General features: G+C 46.6%; 1 protein-coding gene across 3 annotated transcripts in view; it reads left to right on the forward strand.

Annotated features, from left to right (window-relative positions):
- Positions 1-26,730, forward strand: part of Stpg1 (sperm tail PG-rich repeat containing 1) — a 37,459-nt gene that overhangs the window by 2,396 nt on the left and 8,333 nt on the right. For 2 of the 3 annotated variants that reach the window (XR_016536005.1, XM_090335555.1), the window contains exons 2-7: positions 1,908-2,038; positions 2,722-2,840; positions 10,582-10,710; positions 16,194-16,364; positions 21,187-21,295; positions 23,146-23,311. Coding sequence is in view for 2 of the 3 variants with exons in the window: in XM_090335555.1 (XP_090191681.1) it covers positions 1,972-2,038; positions 2,722-2,840; positions 10,582-10,710; positions 16,194-16,364; positions 21,187-21,295; positions 23,146-23,311 (761 nt within the window). In the remaining variant the exon portion in view is untranslated. The remainder of the gene's footprint in view (positions 1-1,907; positions 2,039-2,721; positions 2,841-10,581; positions 10,711-16,193; positions 16,365-21,186; positions 21,296-23,145; positions 23,312-26,730) is intronic. The other variant, XM_090335557.1, reaches the window with a different exon arrangement.

The raw sequence follows: 26,730 nt of genomic DNA on the forward strand, positions 1-26,730 counted from the left end.
ACCAGAAGATCAATGGAACAGAATAGAAGATCCAGAAATAAAACCACATATCTATAATCAACATATCTATAATCAAATGAGCGAAAGGTATACAGTGGAACAAACAGAGCCTATTCAATTATTGGTGCCAGCAAAACTGGGAAACCACATGCAGAAAATTAAAAATATAGTCATGCATAAGCATTAACTCAAAATGGATAAAAGACCTCAATATCAGACCTAAAACCTTGAAACAGTTACACAATAAAGTAGGAGAGACACTGGAACTCATAGGCACAGGCAAAAACTTATTGAACAGAGTCCCAGGGTCACAACAGATTGGAGAGAGACTCAAGAAATGGGACTACCTAAAAATAAAAGTTTTCTGCACAGATAAAAGCATAGCTACTAAAGTAGAAAGTTAGCCAACCAACTGGGAAAAGATATTTACCAATAATACATCAAATGCTTAATATCCAGTATCTACAGGAAACTCAAAAAACGAATCCCTCCCTCCCAAACCCAACAAACCAATCACTAAATGGGCAAGGAAACTAAAGAGAGACTTATCAAAAGAAGAGGTTAAAATGGCAGAAAAGCATATGAGAAACTGTTCATCATCCATGGTCATAAAGGAAATGCAAATATAAGCAATCCTAAGATATCACCTTACCCCAATTAGAATAGCCAACATTTTGAACGCAGACAACGACAAGTGCTGGCGAGATTGTGAAGAAAGAGGAACTTTACTGCACTGCTGGTGGGAATGTAAAATAATGCAACCACTCTGGAAGGCAGTTTGGAGGTTGCTTTAAAAACTAAAAATAGGCCGGGAGTTTGGCCTAGTGGTAGAGTGCTTGCCTAGCATGCGTGAAGACCCGGGTTCAATTCCTCGGTACCACATACATAGAAAAAACCCGGAAATAGTGCTGAGGCTCAAGTGTAGAGTTCTAGCCTTGAAAAAGCCCAAGGACAGTGCTCAGGCCCTGAGTTCAAGCCAGGACTGGCAAAAAAAAACCCCTAAAAATAGACCTTCCCTATGATCCTTCCATACCACTCCTGGGCATCTACCCTGAGCATCATAACCCAGGATATGAGACGGACATCTGCACAGTCCTGTTCATCTCTGCACTATTCACAATAGCCAAGTAATGGAAACAACCCAGATGCCCTCCTGCAGATGAATGGACACAAAAAAATGTGGTACATATATACAATAGAATTCTACATACCCAACAGACAAGATAACATAATGGCATTCGATGGGAAGCGGATGAAATTAGAGCGAATCATGTTGAGTGAGATAAGTCAAGAGCAAAGGAACAAAAGGCGCATGATCTCCTTAATATATGTGGATATTAAATCCAAACAGTACAAGAGTGATGACTCAATATGTGGGTAACCAGGGTTATGGACATGGTCTTGGAGATATAAACATAACTACATAGACATGAAAATCTATGATGGGCTCTATACTCTATAGACATAATGTTTTATTACGTAGATTAATATGTATCTATGACATATAAACCCTCAGCTTAATTTTAATTTTGTTCTAAAATCTATGTGCCAGTGATTGTATATAGATGCCCTTCTTGAATAGTTGTTTGTTAAACATGACATTTGAAATATCTTGTAAAAATCAAAGTTAATAAAATCTTAAAAAGAAAACCCTAAATCTATAGTGTAGAATTAAAGTTTGAAGTGTCAGCCCCACTGCATGCAGCAACCACACTGCATGCCAGCAAAGCCCCGCTATTCCCACGCAGGCAGCGCTTGGTCCCTGGTCCCTGGTCCTTAGATGTGGGTTTAGGTGTGGATGGAGGTGGGTCTCAAGCTCAGTCCCCCAAGATGGCTCATCCCCACCTGCAGAGGGAGCGACCTCAGTATGACACGGTGCTGGGCTTCTCTGTGTTTTGCCGTTTCAGGTGCTGAGAAGGACATTTAACAGAGGTTTTCTGGAAACAAAAAGGTCATGTGACCTTGGCTAATATGGACACCACCTCCACACAGAAAGAGGATCAGACTGTCAAACATTCTAAGCCTTCCTTACAGAAAGGTCTGGAAAACTCAGATCACACACGTGCATGTTGTGTGTAAACCCATGTGGAAGGAGAGAGCCCCTGGATCCGTGGGAATGGAGTCAATCAAGAATGGGAGATTGCCTGAGGCCTGCCCCCACAGTGGTTGAGCAGGGAATGGGAGCATCTCTTCAACAACAACAAAGCAGACTTGTGATTTCAGTGTATCTGGCGAGAATAGTTGTGTGTGTGATTTCAGTGTATCTGGCGAGAATAGTTGTGTGTGTGTGTGTGTGTGTGTGTGTGTGTGTGTGTGTGTGTGTGTAATGTATGTATGTATGTATGTGGATGCCAGTCTTGGAACATGTATGCATGTGTGCAGGTAGTGGGCTTGAACTCAGGATCTGGGTGCTGTTCCTCTGTTTTTCCCCTCAAGGCCGGCATTTTACCACTGGAGTGGGATTCCTCCTGCTCCTTTCCACCTTCACGATGCTTGACTGACAGCTGAGGAAAGAGACAACTGGCTTAGCACTTTCTCTGCTCCTCTGGGCTGCCCTCCCCCACCTATCCTGAGTGTTCACTTGTACTAGAGTGTGGGGGTGTGGGGGACAACCCCCAGAACTCATTAAGAGGAAAAGAAAAAGAAATAGGAGTGTCTTTTTTAAAAATTGAATGTCATGTTTATCACTTGTCAAAACACAGATTTCCTCTTCTGTTTAAGGTTTTACTGCTGCATATCCAACACATTCTTCCATTCCCTGTAAAGTCCAATTTTCAATACTTCCTGAAACAGAGAAAAAAGGATTTAATATTCAAGCAAAGAGATTTTATTACAAAAAGGTAAGGCCATTTTTTTTTTTTTGGTCTGGATTATGGCTTGGTGAGACAAGCTGTTCTGTCTCTCTTTGAACAGTAGGGGGCACTGTCCTGAAAGGATCGGTGCCTGCCTCCAATGAGCTGCTGGGCAGTGCAGGGGTACAGCGCAGGCTCAGCATTTGCTAGCTAGGTGCTTGACAAATATTTCAGCTAAGGAGACATAAGAGGTCAAAACCAGGGAAATAATCTGTGTGTGTGTGTGTGTGTGTGTGTGTGTGTGTGTGTGTGTGTGTGTGTGTGTGTGCTGTCTGTATGTTTGTTTATAGAATAAAATGGGGTCTTCCTATGTGGCCCAGTCTGGCTTCAAGTTCAGCTTCTTCCTGCCTCAGTTTCTTAAATGCAGAGATTACAGGCATATACTGTCATGCCCTGAGGTAAAAAACAAAAACAAAACCCCTCTCTCTCTAATGTATCTATAACAATATATATTTTAAATATAAATATATGTAATAATCAAAATATAAAATCTTCCAATTCTATATGTATTAAGTAGAAGGTAATTCTTGCAACCCGGGATGAAATTACCTGATTTTCTTCAAATAACATAAAGGAAAAGACAGCTAATAAATTTAGACTTATCCTTATGATGAGGCCTGCCAACTCTTGAAAATACTCCCTTGAGCAATGTCTTATTACTCTTGTTTGCATTCTCTCCATTCCCGTCATTTTTCCTCAGATCTCTCTGCCGCTGCTCCCTTCCTTTCCGGAAAAGCCCTTGGCCAGGTCTTAATTTAATTTGGAGCCTCTGGAGTCTGACCTCCTCTCTCACCAACAGGGGGCAGAAGCAACTTGCCAGTGTCTTTAGAGTCTAAAATTTTCATTCTTCATTTAAGCAAGACTTGGAGAACAAGCCCTCCATTGGAGCTGTAACTGCCTCACTTGCCTTTTGCTGCATTCGTCAAATGTCTGTCACCCTTCCACCTTGGCCATGGGGCAGAGGGCTCTGAACACAGTTGAAACCTGATGTTGGAGGCTTGCCAGGTTTCTTCCACTCTTGGCCTAGCTCCTGCCTGTGGGCAAGAATCCCAACTCGAGGATGCTTTAGTTACTTCCAGTCTGGTGCAAACACTAGCGAACATAGTGTAACACAAACACACACACACACACACACACAGAGCTTTTAAATCATTTGTACATTTTCCCAAGGATGCTAAATATTTGTTGAGACATTTTTCTCTTCTTCCTTTAGTCTTCTGTATTTTAGTTGGCAGCCTCTCCATTTCCTCCTTGCTTTTTTTTATTTCTTTATTAATTTAATGTTAAGCTGCTTTCTGTCTTCAGTCTCTGCAGTCCAGGGGCTTCTAATCAAAAGAATAGCAGTCCCACTTACTGATTAATCCCTCCCCCCTCCACACACACCTAGCATTTGTAGATTGAACTATGCAGAGAGGAAGGGTTCTCTGCGCACATTTAATCGAAGAGGAAATGGAGGCTTAGTGATGCTGAGTGGTCCACCCACTGTCACCTAACAGCAGGCTTTGCCACACAAGAGGCTCTAAATAAATCACTGCTGAATCAACAGCCAAAGAATTAGACCTCAACCCAGGCTTAGCTCTGTAAATCTTGTACTCTAGCCACACCATGCCACACCTGCTTTTGTGACCCACAAAGCTACACCTTTGGTTGATGAAAGCCAGCCTTGGCAAAACAAGCTGAGTTCCATTCTGAAGACTCAGGTCCAGAAACTGAAAGTTGGCATTTAAACTACTTTTTCCAGACCATTTTTCTCTTCCCCAAAGAAACCAGGGTGACTTCCAGTCATATCTACAGGCAGCATCCAACAGAGAGGAAGAGAAATTGTTTAGAAGCTTGATTCCAACTTTTTGAAGGTGGTTGCGTTCATTTGAGAATGAGAAAAACCTTCATCTAAGTAATTGAAAGAATTCTACCAAGAAAAGAATTTTTCTTAAGAATGAAGGTCAGCCATGAGACTTTACTGGGCTCTGGTTTCCTCATCTGAAACCCCAGATTTGCAATATAAAATTTCTCAAGCCATAAAGGCAGAAAACCAGGCCTTGTTCCATGCTCATTATTCTTATTTTTCCTGAGAGAGATGAGCTTCAAAGAAGTTAGAGCCATCACCCAGTGATTTCATAAGATAACACAAATTAGCAACAGCCTCTAGACCTCCGGGCCTTACCACCCTTCTGGAACCTGAGCTCACATGCCTTGGCCCTCCTCTCAGTCCATAACCCACATGGCACCTGGGAATCTGAGTCTCCGAATGCTCACTCACCTTCCCCATTGGAGCCTTCCCAGAGCCCAGTGCCTAGACTGGCGATTTGAGCTGCCAGAAGGAAAAATCTATTTTCCTAAAGATGTGTGTGTGTGTGTGTGTGTGTGTGTGTGTGTGTGTGTGTGTGTGTGTGTGTGTGTGATTTATTCTATATAATTATTTACCAGTTGTATATTTATAATTTACCATTATATATACATATATATATATAATTATTTACCAGTTACTTGGCCTTCATGATGAGGGACAGGACACAGCCCCACTACCTGCTGGACATTTTTCTCTCCACTTCCCAGTTTCTGCCCCATGTCATCCTGAAATGTGGTCACTGTCTCTCAAGCTGGGCAGAGCCCCCAGGGCCGACACTGTGTCTTTGCATTTCTTTCCTCCTCTTCAAAATGGCAGTGTCAGCCTTGCTAGACCTTTGCTAGACAACGCGAAGAGCCCGTGTATTTTGCTCCAACTCTGGTGGAGTAATCCATCCTTCCAAAGCCCAGGACATTGGGGTGACCATGTGGGGTCCCCAAAGTTTGAAAATGGCTCCACATCCCCTTCCTGAGCAGCTGAGCCCTCACCCCTGCCTGCACAGGTCCTGGCGCACTGCAGGCGGTCCATGGATGCATTGGAACTGAATCTTCACCCATGTCCAGCTTGGAGAGCCTCATGGTGCTGCTGAGAAGCTGCAGCCAGATGAAAGAAAGAGGGGGACCCTGAGAAATAGTCTTACTGCTGCTTTTCCAGGCAGGCAGGCAGGCAAGCCTGCTTTTAATTCATGTTGCTGCTCTGTCCACTGAGCTGATTCTATTTTTGACCTAGAAAGGCCAACAGCTGGCAAAGACCTGGTCCCCATTGGCCTCTGCCAGCATCACAGTCTCCTGTTTCCCCCTCCTTTCCTCTACCGACAAGTACTGTCCCCTTCTGGTTCAGTTCATGTGACTCTGGTTCAGTTCATATGGCTGAACCCAAGGGACTTCTCTCTCCCAGGTTCTTGCCTCATCTCCTGGTGAGTGGTGAGTGATGGGGAGACTGAAGACAGCAGGGCCTGAGCCTTGGGGGACCTTGCCAGCTTCCTGTCTTGTGGCTGGAACTCCCATCTCTTTGGAGACTAAATCACAGGGAGGAACTTGTTCATAGGAAAGAGAACATTTTGATTTAATGGAAAAAAAAAAAAAAGGACAGTCAGGCATGTAGCCTAATGGTAGAGTGCTTGTTTAGCATGCACGAAGCCCTGGGATTGATTCCTCAGTACCACATACACAGACAAACCAGAAGTGGTGCTGTGGCTCAAGTGGTAGAGCACTAACCTTGGGAAAGCTCAAGGACAGTGCCCAGGCCTTGAGTTCAAGCCCCAGGACTGGCAAAAACAAACAAACAAACCAAAAAAAAACCCCACAAAAACAAAACTAAACAAAACAAAAAACCCAAAGGACTGATGACAACTTTTCTGAATTGGCATCTGAAGCTGAGCCTGGCTCCAGGCTGTGCTGTGTGAAGCCTCCCCTAACCTGTGGGGAACTGGGGTGAGGTAGTCAAGCTTCCCTCCAATGTTTGTGCCATTCCTAGGCTTGAACTCAGTGTCTCAGTGCTGGCCTTTAGCTTTTTCATTCGAGGCTGGCGCTCTATAATTTGAGCCACAGCCCTACTTCCAGTTTTGGGGGTGGGTTACTGGAGATAAGAGTTTCTCAGACTTTCCTGTCTGGGCTAGTTTCAAATCTTGATCGCAGATCTCAGCCTCCTGAGTAGCCAGTATTACAGGTGGGAGCCCCCGGTGCCTGGCCTGGTCAAGTCCCTCCCCTCTTCTTTCTTCCTTTGTCTATCCTGTCCCAAGGAAGGGAGACTGTGAGTCATTGTTCCACTCTTGGGCTCACATAGAGGCTGCCCACACAGGACGAGAATCCTTCTGATGAGCTCTCAGAGTGTACTTGATCCAAATGGTGCCTGGTTGTGCACACCTGGTGGGGAGGGGTCAGTCACTCCTTTCTCAGGCTCCTTTGGAAGTGTTTGCGTGGAGAGGTGAGGGGCTCCATGGAGGTTGTTGCGGGCAATGCAATTGGTATGAGAAGGGTGCCAGTGACCATCAGGCTTTACATGCATCTGTTCATTTAATGGAGGCTAGAAGGCAGGCTGGAGGCGGCAGGCCAGGGATTCCAAGAATCCCACAGGAGCCGGTCACCCTACATCCATTTTGGTTTTATTTGATCCTTGCTGTCGGAGGTGATTTCAGCCAAGTAACACCAGTTCCAACCCAGATCCTTGATCTCTGGGATGGTCTTTGTGAAGCCTAAACTCATCCCAGCTGCTTGTCACGTGACATTCGTCACATGAGCTGTCACCACACAAATGAAAAACCTGGATTTCTACTGGCTGCTCCAAGAGCCACCCCGAGCTTCTCCCAGCTGCAGGAGCAGACCTGAATCCTCTGCACTGGGATTAACTACTGGATTAAGTTAAAGACTGGATTTAACTATTCCCCTCACAGGTACCCGCTTGGGCATTTCATTTCTAGCTCTCAGCTGTAGCTGTGGCCAATGGCCAAGGTCAATCGACTACTGGCAAAATTTACTTTAGTTTTGTTTTTTGTTTTTGTTTTTACCAGTTCTGGGACTTGAACTCAGGGCCTGAGCACTGTCCTTGGGCTTTCTCAAGGCTAGAGCTCTACCTCTTGAGCCACAGCACCACTTCTGGCTTTTCTGTGTATGTGGTACCGAGGAATCAAACTCAAGGCTTTGTGCATGCTAGGCCAGCACTCTACCACTAGGCCAAACTCCAGGCCCAGCGAAACTTATTTTTATCCGTTCCTTCACAAGCTGCCTGCTGCAGCCTGAAGGAGCCCCCTTTGGACCTCCATGAAGAGCCAACAGGCAGCACTTCCTTCCCACAGCCTTCATGGTGACAGCCTTCTGCCTGCTTGCCTAGGGCTCCGGCCAGTTCTCAGAGTGACATTAAAATACAGCGGCTGCCCAGCATGGTTTTCCAGGTTGAGCAAAAACAACAAACAATAAACAAACAAAAACCCACAGTGCTCCTTGGAATTACAATTCCAGATAGATTAAACTATTTTAGCCAAAGTATGTCCCAAATATATCATGGGATATACTTATACTAAACCAAGTGTTTGCTGTTCATCGGATATTCTAATGCAACTGGGCAAGGTCCCAGGCTTTGTCCTAGACATCTATGTGCCCAGAAATTTCTGGGGGCCAATGGCAGGGCTGGGCATGTGGTGACAGATCCAGGGCTGGAGATGTAGGTCTTCACTGCCCACAGTTTGCACCCAGAGGAGGCACATGCACCTTTTCTAAACTCAGATCAGTGCTATTCCAGGGGCCCACACTTTAGGTTTACAGGCAAGGAAACTGAGGCCTAAACAGATGCCTTGCTCAAGAGTATGTAGCTAGTAGCAGCACTGTGACCAGAATTCCTGATTCATAACCCAGTGGGATATATTTTTTCCCTTTCATCCTATATGATCTCATCTGTTAGTTTGGTTGTGTGGTTGGGAGTAGGCCCTGGGGCCAGGTGTGGTGGTACACGCCTATAATTCCAGCTCGGTAGGAGGAGAGGGCTCTGAGACCAGCATAGGCAAATAGTTTAAGACCTTATCTCTGAGAGAAACAAACAAAAAACAAAAAGGATCAGGATGTGATTCAAGTGGCAGAATACTTATCAACCACAAGGCTCTAAGTTCAATCCCCAATACTACTTGAATGAATGAATGAATGAATGAATAGTAGACTGTAATCAGACTGTCTGGGTTCAAATTCTGTCGCAGACATTTACTATTGGAATGGCCACATCTTTTCATCTCTAAAGCAAATTGAATGAATGAGTGCATGTAATTGTGCTAGCGCAGAGCCTGGGGAACTGTGGACCCACAGAAATCATCCCATGCAGGCTCACATCTGTAATCCTAGCCGCTCAGGAAACTGAGATCTGAAGGATCATGGTTTGAGACCAGTCTTGGCAGAAAAGTCCATGAGACCTATATCTTCAACTAACCAACAAAAAGCAGGACTTGGAGGCATGGTCCAAGTGGTAGAACACCAACAATGAGCAGAAAAGCTAAGCGAGCACAAGGCTCTGAGTTCAAACCTCATTATTTAAAAAGGAAGGAAGGATGGAAGGGAGGGAAGGAGGAGGTGTGTGGTACCGAGGAATCAAACCCAGGGCTTTCTGCATGGTAGGCAAGCGTTCTACTACCACTAGGCCACGCTCCCAGCGCCAAGGGAGGTCTTATTTCCCTTTGGCTCTTCAGATCCCCATTCACAACACCAGGGCTCTGGCTCTGTTGGGCCTTCTAGCTGGCTGTCCCATGGTCCCTGGAGGTCAGCTCCTCATCTGCCCCCTAGGGACTATGGTCACCCACAGCACAGGACCTAGCTCTTCTGATCCCACCTGCCAGGGTCGAGGGCCAGAAGACTTACTGCTCCAGCCAGAATGGAAAGTTCTAGAAGGCACTGGCAATGCCCCAACCTTGCTTCCTTCCCATAGGAAGCCAGTAGTGCCAGTGGAGGCAAGATATGTCAGGGTGACAGATGGGAGTCAGTCAGCTCTAAAGCCAGGCTTCCTAAGTGCAAATCCGACGTTCAACACTTCCTAGTTGAGGGCTCTACCTCTGGAACTCAGTTTCCTTTAAGTGGTAACACCCCCACAGCCCAGGGCTTGGTGAGTGTCAGGGATGGGACATCTGCACTCAGGTTCCACCCACTTACAGCAGAAGGACCGTGGGCAGCCTTGTCTCCAAGCCATCAGGGTCAGTCCTGAACTGGGGGTGGTGATTCCTTCCTCAGTGGGTGATGGCCCACGTGAGACAAATTTTGACAAGCGCAGTCAGGCACTAAGGGGAACCCAGTGAGCTCGGGAGGTAGTGAAGGATCTCTTTATTTCATGCCACTTGTTGACCAACTTCTGTCACCATTGTCCTCCTAGAAACCAGCAAGGGAAGATTGGGAACCCCAATATATTGTAGCAGCAGGTGCTGGTCAGAGATCAGCCAGCCCCCGCCCTGAGTAGTGTCCTGGCGTGTGTAGGAGCTGGGCTTCACGGGCCAGCCCCATTTGGATAAAGGTTGTTATTTCATTTTGTTTTATAAACAGAAACACTCCCTTGCTGTCTCTGAGGCCGGGAAGGAAGCTGAGTCAGGTGGGGTGTGGTTAATTTAGATTGGTCACCCTTCCCTTCCCCAGGGCTCCGCTGGCCCAATCCAGCCACACTGGCATGCACAGCAGCCACACTTCTTATGCTCATTTTCCTAATGACACAAATAAACAACAGCATTCTGGTACGCAGTATGGCACAGTGGAAAGAGTCAGGGCTTTTTCCTGGGCCGTCCTTGGCCTGGGGAGGAAGTCCCGCCCCATCACCTGGGAAGCTGCGCTGGCATCGCCAGGGGCATGACAGGTGCCGGCCTGTGAGTGAAGCATGATGGAACTGCACGCAGGCCTGACGCCACCCTCTCTTCCCCTCCAGGATGACATCCCCGGCCCAGGGTTCTACAACGTTATCCACCAGTCTCCAGTTTCCAACAGCGTCTCACTGTCCAAGAAAGGCACATGTGCTTTCCCGTCCATGGTGAGAGCCCTCCTCTTGAGTAAGCAGGTAGTTTCCTCCATAATCAGCTTGTCCATCTGGGCTTTTCTCTCCCCAAGTCCTGTGGTTCTGATTAAGTCACAGTCTCTACCTCAGATTTTATGCAGGTAAATGGGGCCCTGTGTTGCTAAACTGTAATTGTCTGTCCCGAATCCCCCCTCTCCCATGTTGCTCAGATAAGAAGAGAAGCTCAGGGATGTTCAAATCCCACCCTCAAAACACCCCACCCCCATGTGACCACTTTGTGTCCACCCAGCTTATTAGGCCAGCAAGATGGTCTTCTCCTACACGTTGTCCCCAACTGATTTGTTTTTCCAGTCCTGGGACTTGAACTCAGGGTCTGGGCATTGTCCCTGAGCTTTTTTGCTCAAGGCTAGTGCTCTTAACACTTGAGTCACTGCTTCACTTTCTTTTTTTTATTGTTGTTTGTTTTCTTTGTTTGGGTGGTTAATTGGAGATAAGAGTTTCATGGATTTTCCTGCCAAGGTTGGCTTTAAATGGTGATCCTGAGATCTCAGCCTCCTGAGTAGCTAGGATTACAGATGTGAGCCACTGATACCCAGCTCCAAAATGATTTTTATACTAATCTAATTGAATTGCACAAGTGATTGAGAAGATGGAGATGAAAAGTAGGCATTGCATTTGAATTGTAGTCGTGATCTTTGCTCCTTGTGGGGTTTTATCTTCATTGAGGGTGGTGCTAGTAATCAGATAACCACAGGAAGAGGTGACCATGGCTCTGGTGTAGGTGTGTTGCATGCGTGTGCAATGTGTGTTCATGTATGTGTGTGTGTTCAGTGTAAGAACCCAGGGCCTCCAGTATGCTAGACAAAAACTGTATCTCTAAACCATATCCTCAGCCTGGTAGTCCTTTACTTGAATATTGACAAATTGCATATCAGGGGGAAAAGCCAAACTAAGAAAGGAAAAAAAAGAGAGGAAGAAGGCAAAGCCAGACTCAGTGGCAAGCATATGGACTTCCTTGTCTCTTTAAATATAATAATTCTTTCAAATAGATTTATTATGAGTTATTACATTACACAGAGTCATTTCTGTGAAAACCCAGGAAAGCTGTATCTTTACTCTCACTATTAACAGTGAGACATAGAAACACACACACACACACACACACACACGCACACACGCACACACACATGTGCACTTATTTGTTCCAGTACCGGGGCTTTAACTCAGGACCTTAAGCTTTCACTTGGCATTTCCATTCAAGGCTGGTACGCTCCCAGTTGAGCCACGTCTGGTTAAGTGGAGGTAAGAATCTCTTGGATTTGTCAGCTTAGGCTGGCTTCAAACTGTGATCTTCATATCTCAGCCCCTGACTAGCTAGGATTACAGGAATGAGCCACCAGCACAAAGAGGGGCCGGGAGTTTGGCCTAATGGTAGAGTGCTTCCCTAGCATGCATGAAGACCCAGGTTCGATTCCTTGGTACCACATACATAGAAAAAAGCCAGAAGTGGTGCTGAGGCCCAAGTGGTAGAGCTCTAGCCTTGAGAAAGTCCAAGGACAGTGCTCAGGCCCTGAGCTCAAGCCCAGGACTGGCAAAATAATAATAATAAAATAAAATAACTACACAAAGAAACTATTTAAGATTCACTGAATATAGCTCCTCCATACTGGAAGCTGACTTGGGCAGAGTTGATGTTCAAGGTCAAATTGGCTTGGCAGTTAACCCGAGATTGCACATGCCCACAGCGAGCTCACAGGACAGACAGGCCTGGACCAGGCCTTCTGCCCTCGCCCCTCACCCCTCACTAGAGAAAAACACCCAGAAGCAATTGGGAAAAGAGATGTCATTACCCAATGTGTAGCCCAGGAGAAAAGACTCAAGCCACAACCCTGAGTCAGCAGTGGTGTCTTGGTGTGACCTTATGCACGTCCCCCTGTCCTGGTTGCCTCATAAAGAGGAGACTCCCTGGAGGAACCCGGCAAATTGCAGTGAGTCAAACGCTCTGTGAAACTGTAAAACACAATAAACACACCAAGTGTTGGCCTCTGTCAGCCTTGCCCATGGGCAGAACTACTCCTCTTCTTGATGACATGGAGGGAGCGCACTGTCCTTGTCCTTGCCCTGCCACGTTTTACCTGCAGCTACTTTCCAAATTTCCAAAAGGTACTCAGGGGGAGATTGAGCATGATGGAGTCTAATCAGGCCTCTTAGGTCTTTAAAAAAAAAGGAAAAACTCAGCTCCATGCCTGTCATCCTAGCTACCCAGGAGAGTGAGACCTGAGGATTATGGTTGGAAGCCAGCCTGGGCAGGAAGTCCACGGGACTTTTCAATAAACTACATAGAAAAAGCCAGAAGTGGTGATGTGGCTCAAGTGGTAGAGTACTTGCCTTGAGCAAAAGAAGTTCAGGGACAGTGCCCAGACCCCGAGTCAAGCCCAGGACTAGCAAAAACAAAAACGAAAAGGAAAAGAAAAATTCTGAACCAGATGGGTGCTAGTGCCTCAGGCTTGTAATCCTAGCTACTCAGGACACTGAGATGGGGAGGGTTGTGGATTCCAGGTCAACCCTGGGAAAAAGTTCTTCAGACTCTCTTCTCACCTGGTAGCTGGGCGTGGTGGTATGTATCTGTCATCCCAGCTTTGAAGGAAGTTGAGATCCGGAGGATTGTGATTCCAAGTCAGCTAGGACAAAAAAAGTTTGAGAGAAGGAATTAGGCATGGTGGTACAGGCCTGACATTCCAATTCAGGAAGCCTAGGAGCTTGGCAGTCCAGGTGTATACTGGCAAAGGTGAGACCCCTTGCCAAAATAACCTAGCGAGTGTGAAGCCCTGAGTTTAGATTCTAGTACTGCCAAAAATATTAGAACCAACTTCAGAAGAAGGGAGCCCCTGAGCTACCCTCTGCCCCCTATAGCTCTGGAACTTTGGGTGTGTGTTTCTAGACACTGAAGTTCTTCTATCGTTGGCCAGAGGCCTGAAGCGGTTGGTAAGATCTGTTCCCCACATCTTGCCTACTTCCTTTCTGACCCAGAAGAAAATACCCTTCACTAACCTTTCCTAGTGACTTTCACATTTAGCACCTTCTCCACTTCTGGATCCTACATTTCAGAGAATCAAAGCACCAGAGAAAGATCAGGATGATCAGAGAGCCATGGGTACAGGGTAGGACCTATAAATCTCTGAAACTTCCTCATGGCCACCAGTACAGCTACACCCAGACCCTTGAGAGGACCTGTCATCTCTCTAAGGTCAGAGGATAGAAAGAACCTCATTCATGTAACTCCCAGATCTTTCCTCTGGGATTTTTCACAGGACTCCTCAGGAGGAGGCTGAGGGGGGCAGGTGGGTGGGACTTGGGGGGCTTCCTCCATGTCTGTCGTGGCAGATGTAGGTCTGGGGATGTGAGGTTTGTAAATGCCAGTGTGTGTGGCCGGGCTGGCAGGTAAACTGGGGTGGGGCGTGTGGGTGAGTGAGAGTGGCTTTAGCTGTCCTCTGAAACAAATCCTATTACAATATCTTATGTAACTGCTGCGATTGGGGAATTTTGTTAAACATTTTCCCCCTAAATTAATAATTTTCTTTTCTTTTTGCCAGTCCTGGGCTTGAGCTCAGGGCCCGGGCACTGTCCTTGGACTTTCTCAAGGCCAGAGCTCTACCACTTGAGCCTCAGCACCACTTCCGGCTTTTTTCTATCTATGTGGTACTGGGGAATCGAGCCTGGGTCTTTGTGCATGCTAGGCAAGCACTCTACCACTAGGCCAAACTCCTAGCCCCTAAATTAATAAATTTTTAAAGGCAAAAAAAAAAAATTGCACTTGGCACTTGTGGCTCACACCTGTGGTCCTGGCTGCTCAGGAGGTTGAGATCTGAGGATTTAGATTTGAAGCCAGCTAGGACAGAAAGTTCATGAGACTCTAAGCTCTAATTTACTACCCAAAAAGACAGAAATGGAGGTATGCCTCAAGTGGTAGAATACTAGCCTTGAGTGTAAAAGTGAACTCAAGCCGTAGTACTGGTGTGTGCACATGTACACACACGCATACACACACACACACACAAAGTTTCATGATGGAAAAGGTTTCTGTTGCTCCAGACCCGTGTCTCTACCTCATTACCATGACAGGGTGGAGGCAGCTGCCCGGCTGAGAAAGTTGCCAGTACCACTTTTTAAAAGTTCAGTTTCCTCCTCTGCAAAGTGGGAGTTAACCATAACATCTACCTCATGGGACGGCCATGAAAATCGAATGCAGCAAAAGCACTTGAAAAACACCTGGCCAAAAACAGCTAAGGCAAGGCCCCTACCAGAGCTAAGTCTACCCCTGGGCACAAATCTGCATCCTAAGAAGAGACCTTGTTGGGACTCGAAAAGTCCTCTTCTGATCCCCCTCCCCTCCGCTCCTAACCCCTGACCCAGGCAATGGGTCAAGCTTAAAACTCCAGAACACGATGGGAATTTGTGTGTGTGTGAGGTCCCCCCCCACCCGCCCTGACCCTGGTGCCAGCCATGCTCTCTGTGGGTGAGGTGATGTTATCACCTGAGTTTCAATGGCTTTTGTCCCATTCATCTGGCAAACATTGACTCTGTTTGTCTTATACCTGAACCTAGTTTAGCATGATGTCGGTTGTGTTGAAATCGTAATCATTGTACAGTTTCATGGGAATGGTCATCTGATGGGGGTGGATGGTGGCCCTGAGCTGGGCAGTCCCAGGCCTTTCGGATGTTCTGAAGGTTGCTCTGAGAGACAGGTGGCAGGATTCCCTCAGGGTGGGGGTGAGAGTCTAAAATATTCCTTGGTGCCTTTAATTCCAGCTACTTAGGGGGCTGAGGATCATGGTTCAAAGCCAGCCCAGGCAGAAAAACTTATGAGAGTCATCTCCAATTAACCACCAGAAAACTGGAAATAGAGCTGTGGCTTAAGGGATAGAGCATTGAGCAAAAGAGCTTTAGGAGCTAGGTGTTGTCGTCTTATGCCTATAATCCTAGCTATTCAGGAGGCTAAGATCTGAGGATCGTGGTTCAAAGCCAGCCTGGGCAAGACAATCCCTGTGAGACTCTTATCTCTAATTAGCCACTCAAAAACCAGAAGTGGAGCTGTGGCTCAAAGTGGTAGAGCACTAGCCTTGAGCAAAAAAAAAGCTCAGGGACAGCTCCCAGGCCCTGAGTTTAAGCCCCACAACAATACCCCCTGCCCTCCACCCCCCCAAAAAAAAGAGCTCAGGGACTGAGCACAAGCCCCAAGTTAAGCTTCATGACCAACAACAACAATAAAAAATTCCCTCAAATAAATTACCCACCCTCCTCCAGGCCAAGTGTAATTGGATGGAAATGCATTAATTGCAAAATTGTTTCTGAAGAATAATTTGAGGTAGTTTACAGAAGTTAAAGCAGGCCTGAACTTGCAAAGCCTGCAAGCCTGAGGTCCATCTATCATAATGATGAGCTCCACTTCCCTTAGACCTGGAGCAGGGGCTGTTCCCTGCCGTTCTCTGGCAGTAACGCTGTGCTCTTCGCTTTCCTCCTCTCAGTGTGTCAGGCTGAAGACTATGATTTCTAAGTATCCTGCAGCAAATGCTTACACCCTTCCGTCAGAGTTTATGTCGAAGAAAGACTTCAGCAATTCCTACTCTAGCATGTTCCAACTGCCATGTTTCATGAAAGCGCTCAAATTCGAAACTCCTGCACCAAACTACTACAATGTAAGAACAAGATATGCCAGCTGAATGAATGAATGAATGAATGAATGAATATATAGAGGGCAGGGAAACAACGTCTGAATGTGGCTGGTCAGGCAGTGAGAATTACTGACTACTTAATGGATTCCTAAGGCCAAGAGAGAATCTTGTAGGGAATTTAAGAAGCTAGAGGAGAGCAACAGAAAGCTCAGTGCTCTGAGCAGCACTCAGGCCCATCTCTCCTGCCTCAGCCCCTCTCGGATACAGTTTTCTCATCTGTAACAATGGGTATATTACTGAGAACCTTATCTGAAGACAGAGCTCCTTTTTAGCTTTGTGTGTATATGTGTGTGTGTGTGTGTGTGTGTGTGTGTGTGTGTGTGTATGTTTGTATGTGTGTGCATCCTTCCTAGGGTTTGAACCCAGGGCCTTGGTGCAGTCCCTGCGTTCTTTTTTTCAAGGCTAGCACTCTATCACTTTGAGTCACAGCGCCACTTCCACTTCTCTGGTAGTTAATTGGAGCTATGAGGCTCTCTGCCTTTCCTGCCCAGGCTGGCTTTGAACCTTGATCCTTAGATCTCAGCTTCCCAAGTAGCTAGGTTTACTAGCATGATTCACCCAGTGCCAACATTTTTAGGTTCTTATGGGTTCTATTTTTCTGCATCAGAAAAAGTTTGTTTTGTTTTGTTTTTAAACAATTATGATGGTTTTGTAATCACTGAGAAGGGCTGGGTGATGGCTTCACAAAGGTTTGGTTCATGCTTTAATTGCGTGGCACTTGTTACACTATATTAACATGTTCAAGACTTAGTTTATTAATCTGTACAATGAGGATATATGTGCACCTCGTTGTATTGATGTAAATAGTAAACAAGCTGGCCCGGGTTTAGATACTTGGCACAGTACCTGGACACAGGATTCCACTCTATTGGAGATTAGTGGGGCTGTCTTTGGGCAAGACACGTTACCTCAGGACCACAAAGATGAAATGAATTAGATGCTTCCCCCCTCCCCGCCCCACCCTGCCCAGTCCTGGGGCTTGAATTCAGGCCTGGGTACTGTCCTTGGGCTTTTTAAAGACTAGTGCTCTGCCACTTATGCCACAGCACCACTTCTGGCTTTTTCTGTGTACAGAGGAATTGAACCCAGGTCTTGGTGTATGCTAGGCAAGCACTCTACCACTAGGCCATGTTCCTGGCTCAACCTAGAGGGTTTTTATAATGAGATAGGAAAAATGTCATAGAACTCTGAAATACATAAAAGGTGAATTGGCTGAAGATGAGGGGATGTTTAAAACTCAGTTTTAAATTTCTTTTCTTCTTTTTGTATTTTTATGCCAGTCCTTGGGCTTGAACGCAGGGTCTGGATGCTGTCTCTGAGCCTTTTTACTCATGGCTAGTGCTGTACAACTTCAGCCACAGCTCTACTTCAAGGTTTTTGGCAGCTAATTGGAGATAAGAGTCTCACAGATTTATTTCCTGTTCCGGCTGGCTTTGAATCTAGATACTCAGGTCTCAGCCTGCTGTGTAGTTAGGATTCAGGCAGGAGCTACTGGAACCCAACTATTTTCCTTTGTTTTATAATATTTCTGACAACAAAGACTGCTCACTTTCTCTGATTGACTAAATCAACTATCATGTGCTTAAAGCTATGTAAGAGCCAGCCAGACCAGTGCTTCAGTGGAAGCATAATTGGAGCCAGCTATGTAATTTAAATTTTTTTCTAAGAGTCACATTTAAAAGCAGAAATGAGAGCCAGGCATGTTGCACATCTGTGTAATCCAGGTACCATGGAGTTTGAGACAGAGGATTGTTTAGAACCTGAGGCCAGCCAGGACTGAGATCCAGGCTCAAAGTTCAAAATAAAACAACAACAATAAAATGAAAAGGAGTGGATGAAATTAATGTTCATTGTATATTTGGTTCAGTAGATCTAAAATCTCGTCATTGCATGAAGACAATGTTGATGAGACATTTTAGGAAGATTCCAGTATGTGTTTCATGCTCATCGCACCTCTTAATGTTTCCAGGGCTGATAGGCACAGGCAGTCTGTGTCACACACACTGGCAGGGTGGGTCCACAAGGCCGCCCCCGGGCAACAAGAGCCTGGAGACAACGATAGCGATGGTGGTGATATGATGGTGATAGTGATGAGGTATAATGATGATGACGGTGACTATGACAATAGTGATATGCTTTCTGGAGTTAGGTGCTAGTGTATTCAGCACCCACACAAAGCCATCAGATTCCCGCTGTCAGGGGAGAGCAGCTGCTGGGTGCGGTTTGTGCTCCAGTGGTCACACTGATCTGCTGGCCCCTGGCTTTCCTTTCTGGGAAATACCATTGGTGATACAGATTAGGTTTCCCAGTGGGGAACTTGGCAAAAACCAGTGAACAAACAGTGGTCAGTGCTGAAGGAGAAAAATTTCTAAAGCCTGAGAAGCCTTATGTAGGGGTGCCACGTCCTTGGTGGGCACAGAAGCCTCATAGGCTAAGACTCAGTGATTGAGGAAAGAGCTGAAGGACTTGCATGTGTACAGGTCCTGGGACAACAAAGAGCTTAGCTCTGAAGAAGATATGGCTAGAGTATGGCTCTCGTAATCCTACCAACTCTGAAGGCTGAGATCAGGAGGATCATGGTTCAAGGCTAACCTGGGCAGAAAAATCAGTGAGACTCCCATCTCTAATTAACCAGCAAAAAACCATTCTGGAGGCATGGCTCAAGTAGTAGAGCACCAGCCAAACAAAACTAAGTAAGCTTGGGGCTCTGAGTTTAAACCCAGTACAGAAGGAAAGAAGGAAAGAGAGAAAGAGAGAGAAAAAGAAAGAAAGAGAAAGGAAGAAAGAAGGGAAGGAAGGAGAGAAAGAGAAAGAAAAAAAAAGAATTGTGCACTTCTGCCAGTAAATCAATTTTAGTGCTTGGGGTTTTTAAAATTCATTATTATTTTAATATGAACCCACAGGGTAGATAACAGAAGATTTGCTTCCATAGATTTGCTAATATAGATTTGCTTCCAGAGCCAGGTGTGACTTCTTTCAGAGTCTGCCAGCCCACCCCTCCAGCCAGTTTGGGGATCCTCTGCCCCACACCCATGTGTGCTGTTATCTATGCCTTCCCCTTCCCCCCACCCCCAGCCATGAAAAAAGGAAAACCCCCAGATCTCCCTGGGACTTTAGTGTACACATAATCACGGTCCGGCCCCCCTTTCCCAGGGGTGAAGAATAAAGCCCAGGCTCTGTTTTGTCTGCAGGCCACACCCTATGCCCCCAGCATAAGAGTCAGCCAGTGAGGAGAAGAAAGGCCCTAATCCTGTTAGCCACGCTGCCACTGCTGTTCTGGGCTCTGTGCCGCCCCTGCTCTGCCTGAGCCCCCTCTCTCTCCCCCATGTTATGATTACCTGCGACCTGGCTCCAGTCTAGTAATTAGCCTGTCCATCCGGCCTCTTTATTTGCCCTCGCTGCGTGCAGCCTCATCTGTCTCCTAGGACCCTGGGAAAAACGAAATTCCTCCACCTTTGTCAATACAGAATCAAAATACCATCTGCATTTCTCAAGAAACTTTTTTTTTTTTAACCAAAGAGTATCACAGAAAAAAAAAAAAAGCCCTCCCGGTTCTGTCAAATAGTTTCACTTGTTCAGTAAATATTCCCCAGGGATTCAGCACACATTTTATTACATCTGTTATCTAATGAGGACAGGAGACCGCCTGCAGGCTGGCATTTGAAATATTTATGATTCATGTGGCACAGAAGAATGATCCAGGGTGGTTTTTAATTGTTTTTCCCATTACTATTTTTAGAGTTCTGAGCACAGGGGATGAATGTTTTCTCAAACGTGTGGTGTGTGGATTGGCCAAAATTCTCCATTCCTGGCCAGTCTAGGAAAGGAGACGAGGAAGCGCTTGTAACTCTGATCCCGATCTTAAGTGTGGTGGCTCTCCTGTGTGTATGTGTGCCCGATGCCGTGTTGATAGGACTGTTTAAACAGTTGAGGCATGAAGCCGAGGGGCCAGGGGTGGGGTGGGGGTCAGGGAGGTCAGGAAGGACTGACGCCTTAAAAAGAAGAGAAACAGCAGAAAAATAAAATGGCTAGGTGCAATAGTTCAAGCCTGTAATCCTAGCTACTTGGGCAGGAGAGAGCGGAGGATCATAGTTTGAGGCCAGCTTGGACATGAAAGTTCCCAGGACTCTACTGCAAGCAATGCCAGATGCAGTGGTGCCCGCCTGGCATTCCAGCCACTCATTGCCACACACCCATCTTTCCGGTGACACAGGGAAGCACGAATAGGAGGATCACAGCTCAGGCTGACCATGGGCATAAAGCAAGGACCTTACCTTGATAATAACCCAAAGCAAAGAGCAAAAGGGGGTTGGAGGTGTGGTTCAAATAGAGTGCCAGCTTAGCAAGCACGAGGTCCTAAGTTCAATCCTCAGTACACCGAAAGAAAAGAAAATGTAATGAGAAGAATTCCCATGCATAGCCTTACCTATGTGCAAAGCCCACTTTCCTGTGAAACCCCCACCTGTCTGAGCTCTGTAGCCCGGTGACCACTGGACTCCTTTTTACAGATGAGAAAACTCAGGTCCAGAGAGGCTAAAATCCTGGCTTTCTGCCACACAGCCTGACCTCAGCAGAAGGGAGTCTGGAGGCCTGGGGTTCTGGTTTCTTTTCTGGGCGCTGTCCTCTGGCCACATGGGGGTCCTTAGGCCTTCGCTGGGGGAGGGCAGAGGTAAAAATTCCATGTTTTCCTTTCTGGCCCTCATCTGCTGCTCACCCAAGTAGGTGACACACACAAGAGCGCATCCACGTCTACCTGCGTGTTTTCTCTTCCACTCTCCCCCCGTAGGCCTCCATCGCTTGCTGCAGGCAGAAAAACAATGTCTCTGCCCGAGCAGGGTTTATGTCAAAAACACCAAGAGAATTTTTCCCTGTTGCTAGACGAGCACCTGCCCCAGGTAAGCTGCCTGGTGCCAACCCGGGTCAGAGGAAGGGGGAGGTGGGTGAAGAGGAGGAGGAGGAAGAGGAGCAGTTGAAGGATCCCCCACCAGGGGAACCTCAGCCAGGTAAGGGGAGACCCCCCCTAGCAGGTCTGGAGTGCAAATTCTACATCCCGCTCCTACTACTGAAGAGAGTGCATGTGCTTGTATGTGTGTGCGTGGTGTGCCTGTGTGTACAATAGATGGGATGACAACATCACCAGGTCCTTGGATGGGGACCAGCCCTGTCTCCCCACGCAGGGGATCCCCACCCAGTCCCCCACCCTGCCCTCTTCAGGCCCACGCCCTCCGCCCTGATTTTCCAATGGGGAGGTGGGGGCTGCCATGCGGCCCATGACCTGCCAGCATGGCACTGTGGCCGGGACCTCGGGCCAGAGCCCACAGTGCTGGCGGGCATCTGGGCTGGGGAGAGGATGTGTGCCGCCTGGGCCATGCAGCCCCCAGCGCTGAAGCACATAGCCTGTTCGGTGGCCTAGAGAGGCCCTGAAGACCTGTCCACCTCACCCCTGCCCTACCCCAGAGCCTCAGGGACCTAAGGCTTGGCTTCCCTGCTGCTCCTGGCCTGTCACAGGGGTGTGGAGAGTGCTGTACTGCACCTCAGATTTCAGCAAATCCAGATTAAAGTAGAGAGGATCAATCTGAGACTGAGAAACAAAAACAGTGGCTAATTGAGAGGCTCAGCGCCCATCACTCAGGCCATAGCCCCACCTTATTTGCTCACACGGAAAGCAGAGCTGGAGTGTCTAGTTCTGGCCAAAAGCCCTGCCAGGAGCCCTGAGATTTGTGCACCCTGCAGCCACCACAGGGGCTTGGTCCCCAACCCCAGGGGACTTCCTGGAGCCTGCTCTGTGCCACAGTTGTGTAGTTGTTGTTGGTTTAAGGTGCCTCAATCCCCCGGTCCACCCTGCCCATGGAGCGTCCCATGCTCTTGGTATGATTTTGTGCCCATTTTACATGCAAAGCACTTCACAGGAAGCAGGTCAGAGCCCAGGGTCCCACAGCTAGAGTTTAATCTAGGCCCATAGCTCCACACTCTTTCTGGCACATATAAAATAGGTTTTTTGAAATGTATTGATTTTATGAGAGGTAATAGACCAATATTGTAAGTGATGTAGACATCTGCTATTAAAAATTTAAATGTAGTCAGGTGCAGTGGCTCACACCTGTAATCCTGGCTACTCAGGAGGCTGAGATCTGAAGATCATGGTTCAAAGCCAGCTCAGGGACTAATCCAATTAACCACCAGAAAACCAGAAGTGGCACTGTGGCTCAAGGGGTAGGGCAGTAGCCTTGAGTGAAGAGCTCAGGGACAAGGTCCAGGCCCAGAGTTCAAGTTTCATGACTGACAAAAAAAAAAATTTAAACATAAATTGTCACCATGTTAAAATCTTTCCAAAACATCATTTTTGGTGGCTGCATAGTATTCTTCTGTGTGGTAATTACATAAATTAGGGAATGAGTATTATCTTCCTAGAAATCAGGTGGTTTCAAATTGAGCACTCTTATGTGGTGAATGGCCATGACCAGGGGAAATCCCTAGCAGCTGGCACTTGGTGTACAATTAAAAGCACTTCCTGGGCTGGAACATTTCATATTCTTGGTCTGATTTGTGTCATTTTACATGCAAAGCAATTCATAAGAATGGGACTCTGAGTCTCCCCCGGCCTTCTGTCCCACCATCCCTCGATCTAGCCTTCTGCCCACCTTGGGCCTCCTCAGACTCCTAGCCATGGCTGCCCTGGGAGTCGGGGAGTCGGGGGAGACACTGGGAAGAGCTCCTCACTCTGCTCTTGTTTCTGTCTGTTTAGGGCACTACAATGTTAACGAGTCCCTCGTGAAGCAGTCACCAAAGATTTTAATGTCTTGTTTCAAATCAAAAACGGATCGTGGATTAAAGACGGTCTCCTCAGGCCCAGGACCTGGCTATTATAGCCCAAATGAGCACATCAAAGTTCTGAAAAAAACTCAGATTCCGTGAGTCCTGATTTCCCTTCCTCCTCTTCTTTGTTTGTCTGGTGGTTGGCCAATTAGTGCCGGGAAAGGAGGAGGGGCTTCACACTGACAGACTGGGGAGGGACATGATAAAGGTGATATGACAGTTACATAAGTCAGGTAGTGAGTACATTTCTTTTTGGACAATGTCACTCTTTCTCTAGCTTTCTCTTAGTTTTTCCCTCCAGGCCCATCCACAAGTTGTATAGCTCATTTTCAACAAGTATCTAGTTAGTACTACTGCTGCATTTGTTTACTCTGTCCCTTCATTTCTGTGCCTCCCTTTGCCCTCCCAAAGACAGATAAACTACCAAATGGGATAAAAAAGAAACAAAAACAACAGACCTCTTGTTCTCATTTCCTGGAATTCATTTTGATAAATATTACTTTATATGATCAGTGGCATGTAGGAATTGAGTCTTCATGTTCCTCCCCTAAGGATGTCCTTGGATCTCACTGTGTGTGAATGGCTAGAGTTCTATCAGCCCTGCTGTTTATACGCCGTGTGATAGTGGGTCATGGGCAAACCTTTCGAAGCCCCCTACACATTATCTGTAAAGTAAAAGTATGAATGACTCATTCCTCATAAGGTTGCTTTTAGAATTAAAATGATGTGAGGTGCACCATAGTTCCAAATGGTGATTTAATATTAACTTAGGTGTTTAAAATTTTGGGGATAAGCCAGGGGCTGGTGGCTCACATCTGTAATCAAAGCTACTCATGAAACTGAGGTCTGAGCATCATGGTTCAAAGGCAGCCTGAGAAAGAAAGTCTATGAGACTCTTGATCTCTAATTAACCACCCAAAAGGCACAAAGTGGAGCAGTGGCTCAAGTGGTAGAGGGCCAGCCTTGAGCAAAAAAGCTAAGGGTCAGTGCCCTGAGTTCAAGCCCCAGGATTGGCACACACACACACACACACACACACACACACACACACACACACACACACACAGTATAGACAGACATTTGTGCCACTGTTTCTAGTCCTTAATGTTATTTTCATCTCACAGATTAAAAACACATATGGTTTATACAGTTCTACAACCTCACATGGCCACAGAACGTCTAGAACTAGTTCCCATTAAGCCAGTCTTGAACCATTGTCCTCGCCCCCTGTACCTCCTCAGGCTGAGCTGCTGTGGGCAGCTGACTGGCAGGATTGGGACCTGAGCCTGTGCAGAGGGTTCAGTCAAGGGTTAGGGTCTACGGCCACAGTGGGGAAAGTCCTGGCAACCTGGGAGCATTGTGTGGCAGCAGCAAGTCCAGGCTGGCCCCTTGCTCACCATCCTTCTGCTCCATCCTCTTCTTGTTGATGAGTGGCCACTGCCGCCACCTTGAAGCTCCCATGACCGATGAGCATCTGGGGAAGGAGGGACTCAGGCCTAGCTGATGGCTGGCAGGAAGGCCTTTCTGCATTTCCTTTCCGAGTTTTCCACAGGTGGACCCTTCCCAGGCCCCAGGGCTAGGGCTGGGCACCCAGCCTCCAGTAGGCTCCCTCCAAATGTCAGGGGTGCCCAGGCTAGCTTGGGTCTCCTCTACCTGGCACTTTCTCCTGCTCTGCCAGTGAAGTGAACTGAAGATGAGGACCGGCCATGAATACAGGGCATCCCAACAGGACTCCCAGCGCTAGCCCAAACAGAGCTCCACCCTCGCTGAGCCATATGGAGGTGGACTTCAGGGTTTATGGGCCTCGGCTCCTGTGCAAGTGACAGCAGATCCAGCTTAGAAAAAGAATACAGAAAAATCCATTTTGGAGGTTTTGTGATGTTTCACTATGTGTTCGGATTACATAATGCTCAGAGGAATTCCCCTCCCCCCTCTTGACTTCTAGTCATTATTCTTAGTATAGCTGACATTATTCCATTAAGAATTAGACTGGTGGGGTCACAACAGATTGGAGAGAGACTTGACAAATGGGACTACCTAAAAGTAAAAATTTCTGCACAGACAAAGACATAGCTACTAAAGTAGAAAGACAACCAACTGGGAAAACATATTTACCAATAATACATCAGACAAATGCTTAATATCCAGCATCTATGGGGAACTCAAGAAGCTAATCCCCACAAACCCAACAAACCACTCGCTAAATGGGCAAGGGAACCAAAGAGAGACTTATCAGAGGCAGAGGTAAAAATGGCAAAGAAACATATGAGAAAGTGCTTATCATCCATGGTCATAAAAGAAATGCAAATTAAAACAACCCTAAGATATCACCTTACTCCAATCAGAATGGCCAAGATTCTAAACTCAGACATCAACAAATGCTGGCAGGGCTGTGGAGAAAGAAGAATCCTACTGCACAGCTGGTGGGAATGTAAACTAGTATAACCACTCTGGAAGGCTGTTTGGAGGTTCCTGGAAAAACTGAAAATAGACCTTCCCTACGACCCAGCCATATCACTCCTATGCATCTATCCTGAGCATCATAACCCAGGATATGATAAAGACACTTGCATAGCCATGTTCATTATTGCACTATTCACAATAGCCATGAGATAGAAATAACCCAGATGCCCCACTATAGATGAATGGGTACAAAAAATGTGGTAGATATATACAATAGAAATCTACATAGCCACCAGGCAAGATAAAATAATGGCATTCCCTGGGAAGTGGATGAGACTAGAACAAATCATGTGGTGTGAGATAAGCCAAGATCAAAGGAACATGGTCTCCTTGATATGGGGATATTAGATCCAAATAGTACAAGAGCGATGACTCAGTACTCTGGTACTCAAGGTCACTGACATGACCTTGGAGATGTAAATATAACTATATAGACATATACATCTGTGATGGGATATATATGTTCTATAGACATTGATATATAGATCAGTGTCTCAGCTTAATCTTAATTTTGTTCTTAAATTTATGTGCCAGTGATTGCATATAGAGACTCCACTTGTTTGTTAAACTTGACATTTGAAATATGATGTAAAAAAATCATTGTTGATAAAATCTTTTAATTAAAAAAATAGAATTGGGTTGGTGACTCAAGCCCCGACTCTGGAAACTTCTTCAAGGAAATTATGAAATTGGGTAAGAGGGTAGACAACACTTAAGTTAGTACAGTTTTCTCAAGAGAAATGGCTCTGGGCCTTTGCTCAAGCTTGGAGGAGTGGTTTGAGTTTACCGTGGTGTTGACTGTGGCGCTCTGGGTTCATACTGGATACTGTGGAACTTCAGGCCAGCGGGGCATTAAACCTTCTCATCCACGTCCACCCAGGAACCACCTCAGGACCAGGTAGGAAAGCAAGCAACAACGCTGGCTCACACAGGCCTCCAGGTCTTGGACACAGACGCCTTGGGGACCAGGGGGGCAGTGACATGGCCTGGTGGGGCCATCAGGAATGAGCGATCCTGGTAATATGGCTGGGGGCCCTGGCGCACTGTTCTC

Source organism: Megascapheus bottae, chromosome 6 (genome assembly GCF_031878675.1).
Source record: "Megascapheus bottae isolate mThoBot1 chromosome 6, mThoBot2.hap1, whole genome shotgun sequence".
Classification (NCBI taxonomy): domain Eukaryota; kingdom Metazoa; phylum Chordata; class Mammalia; order Rodentia; family Geomyidae; genus Megascapheus; species Megascapheus bottae.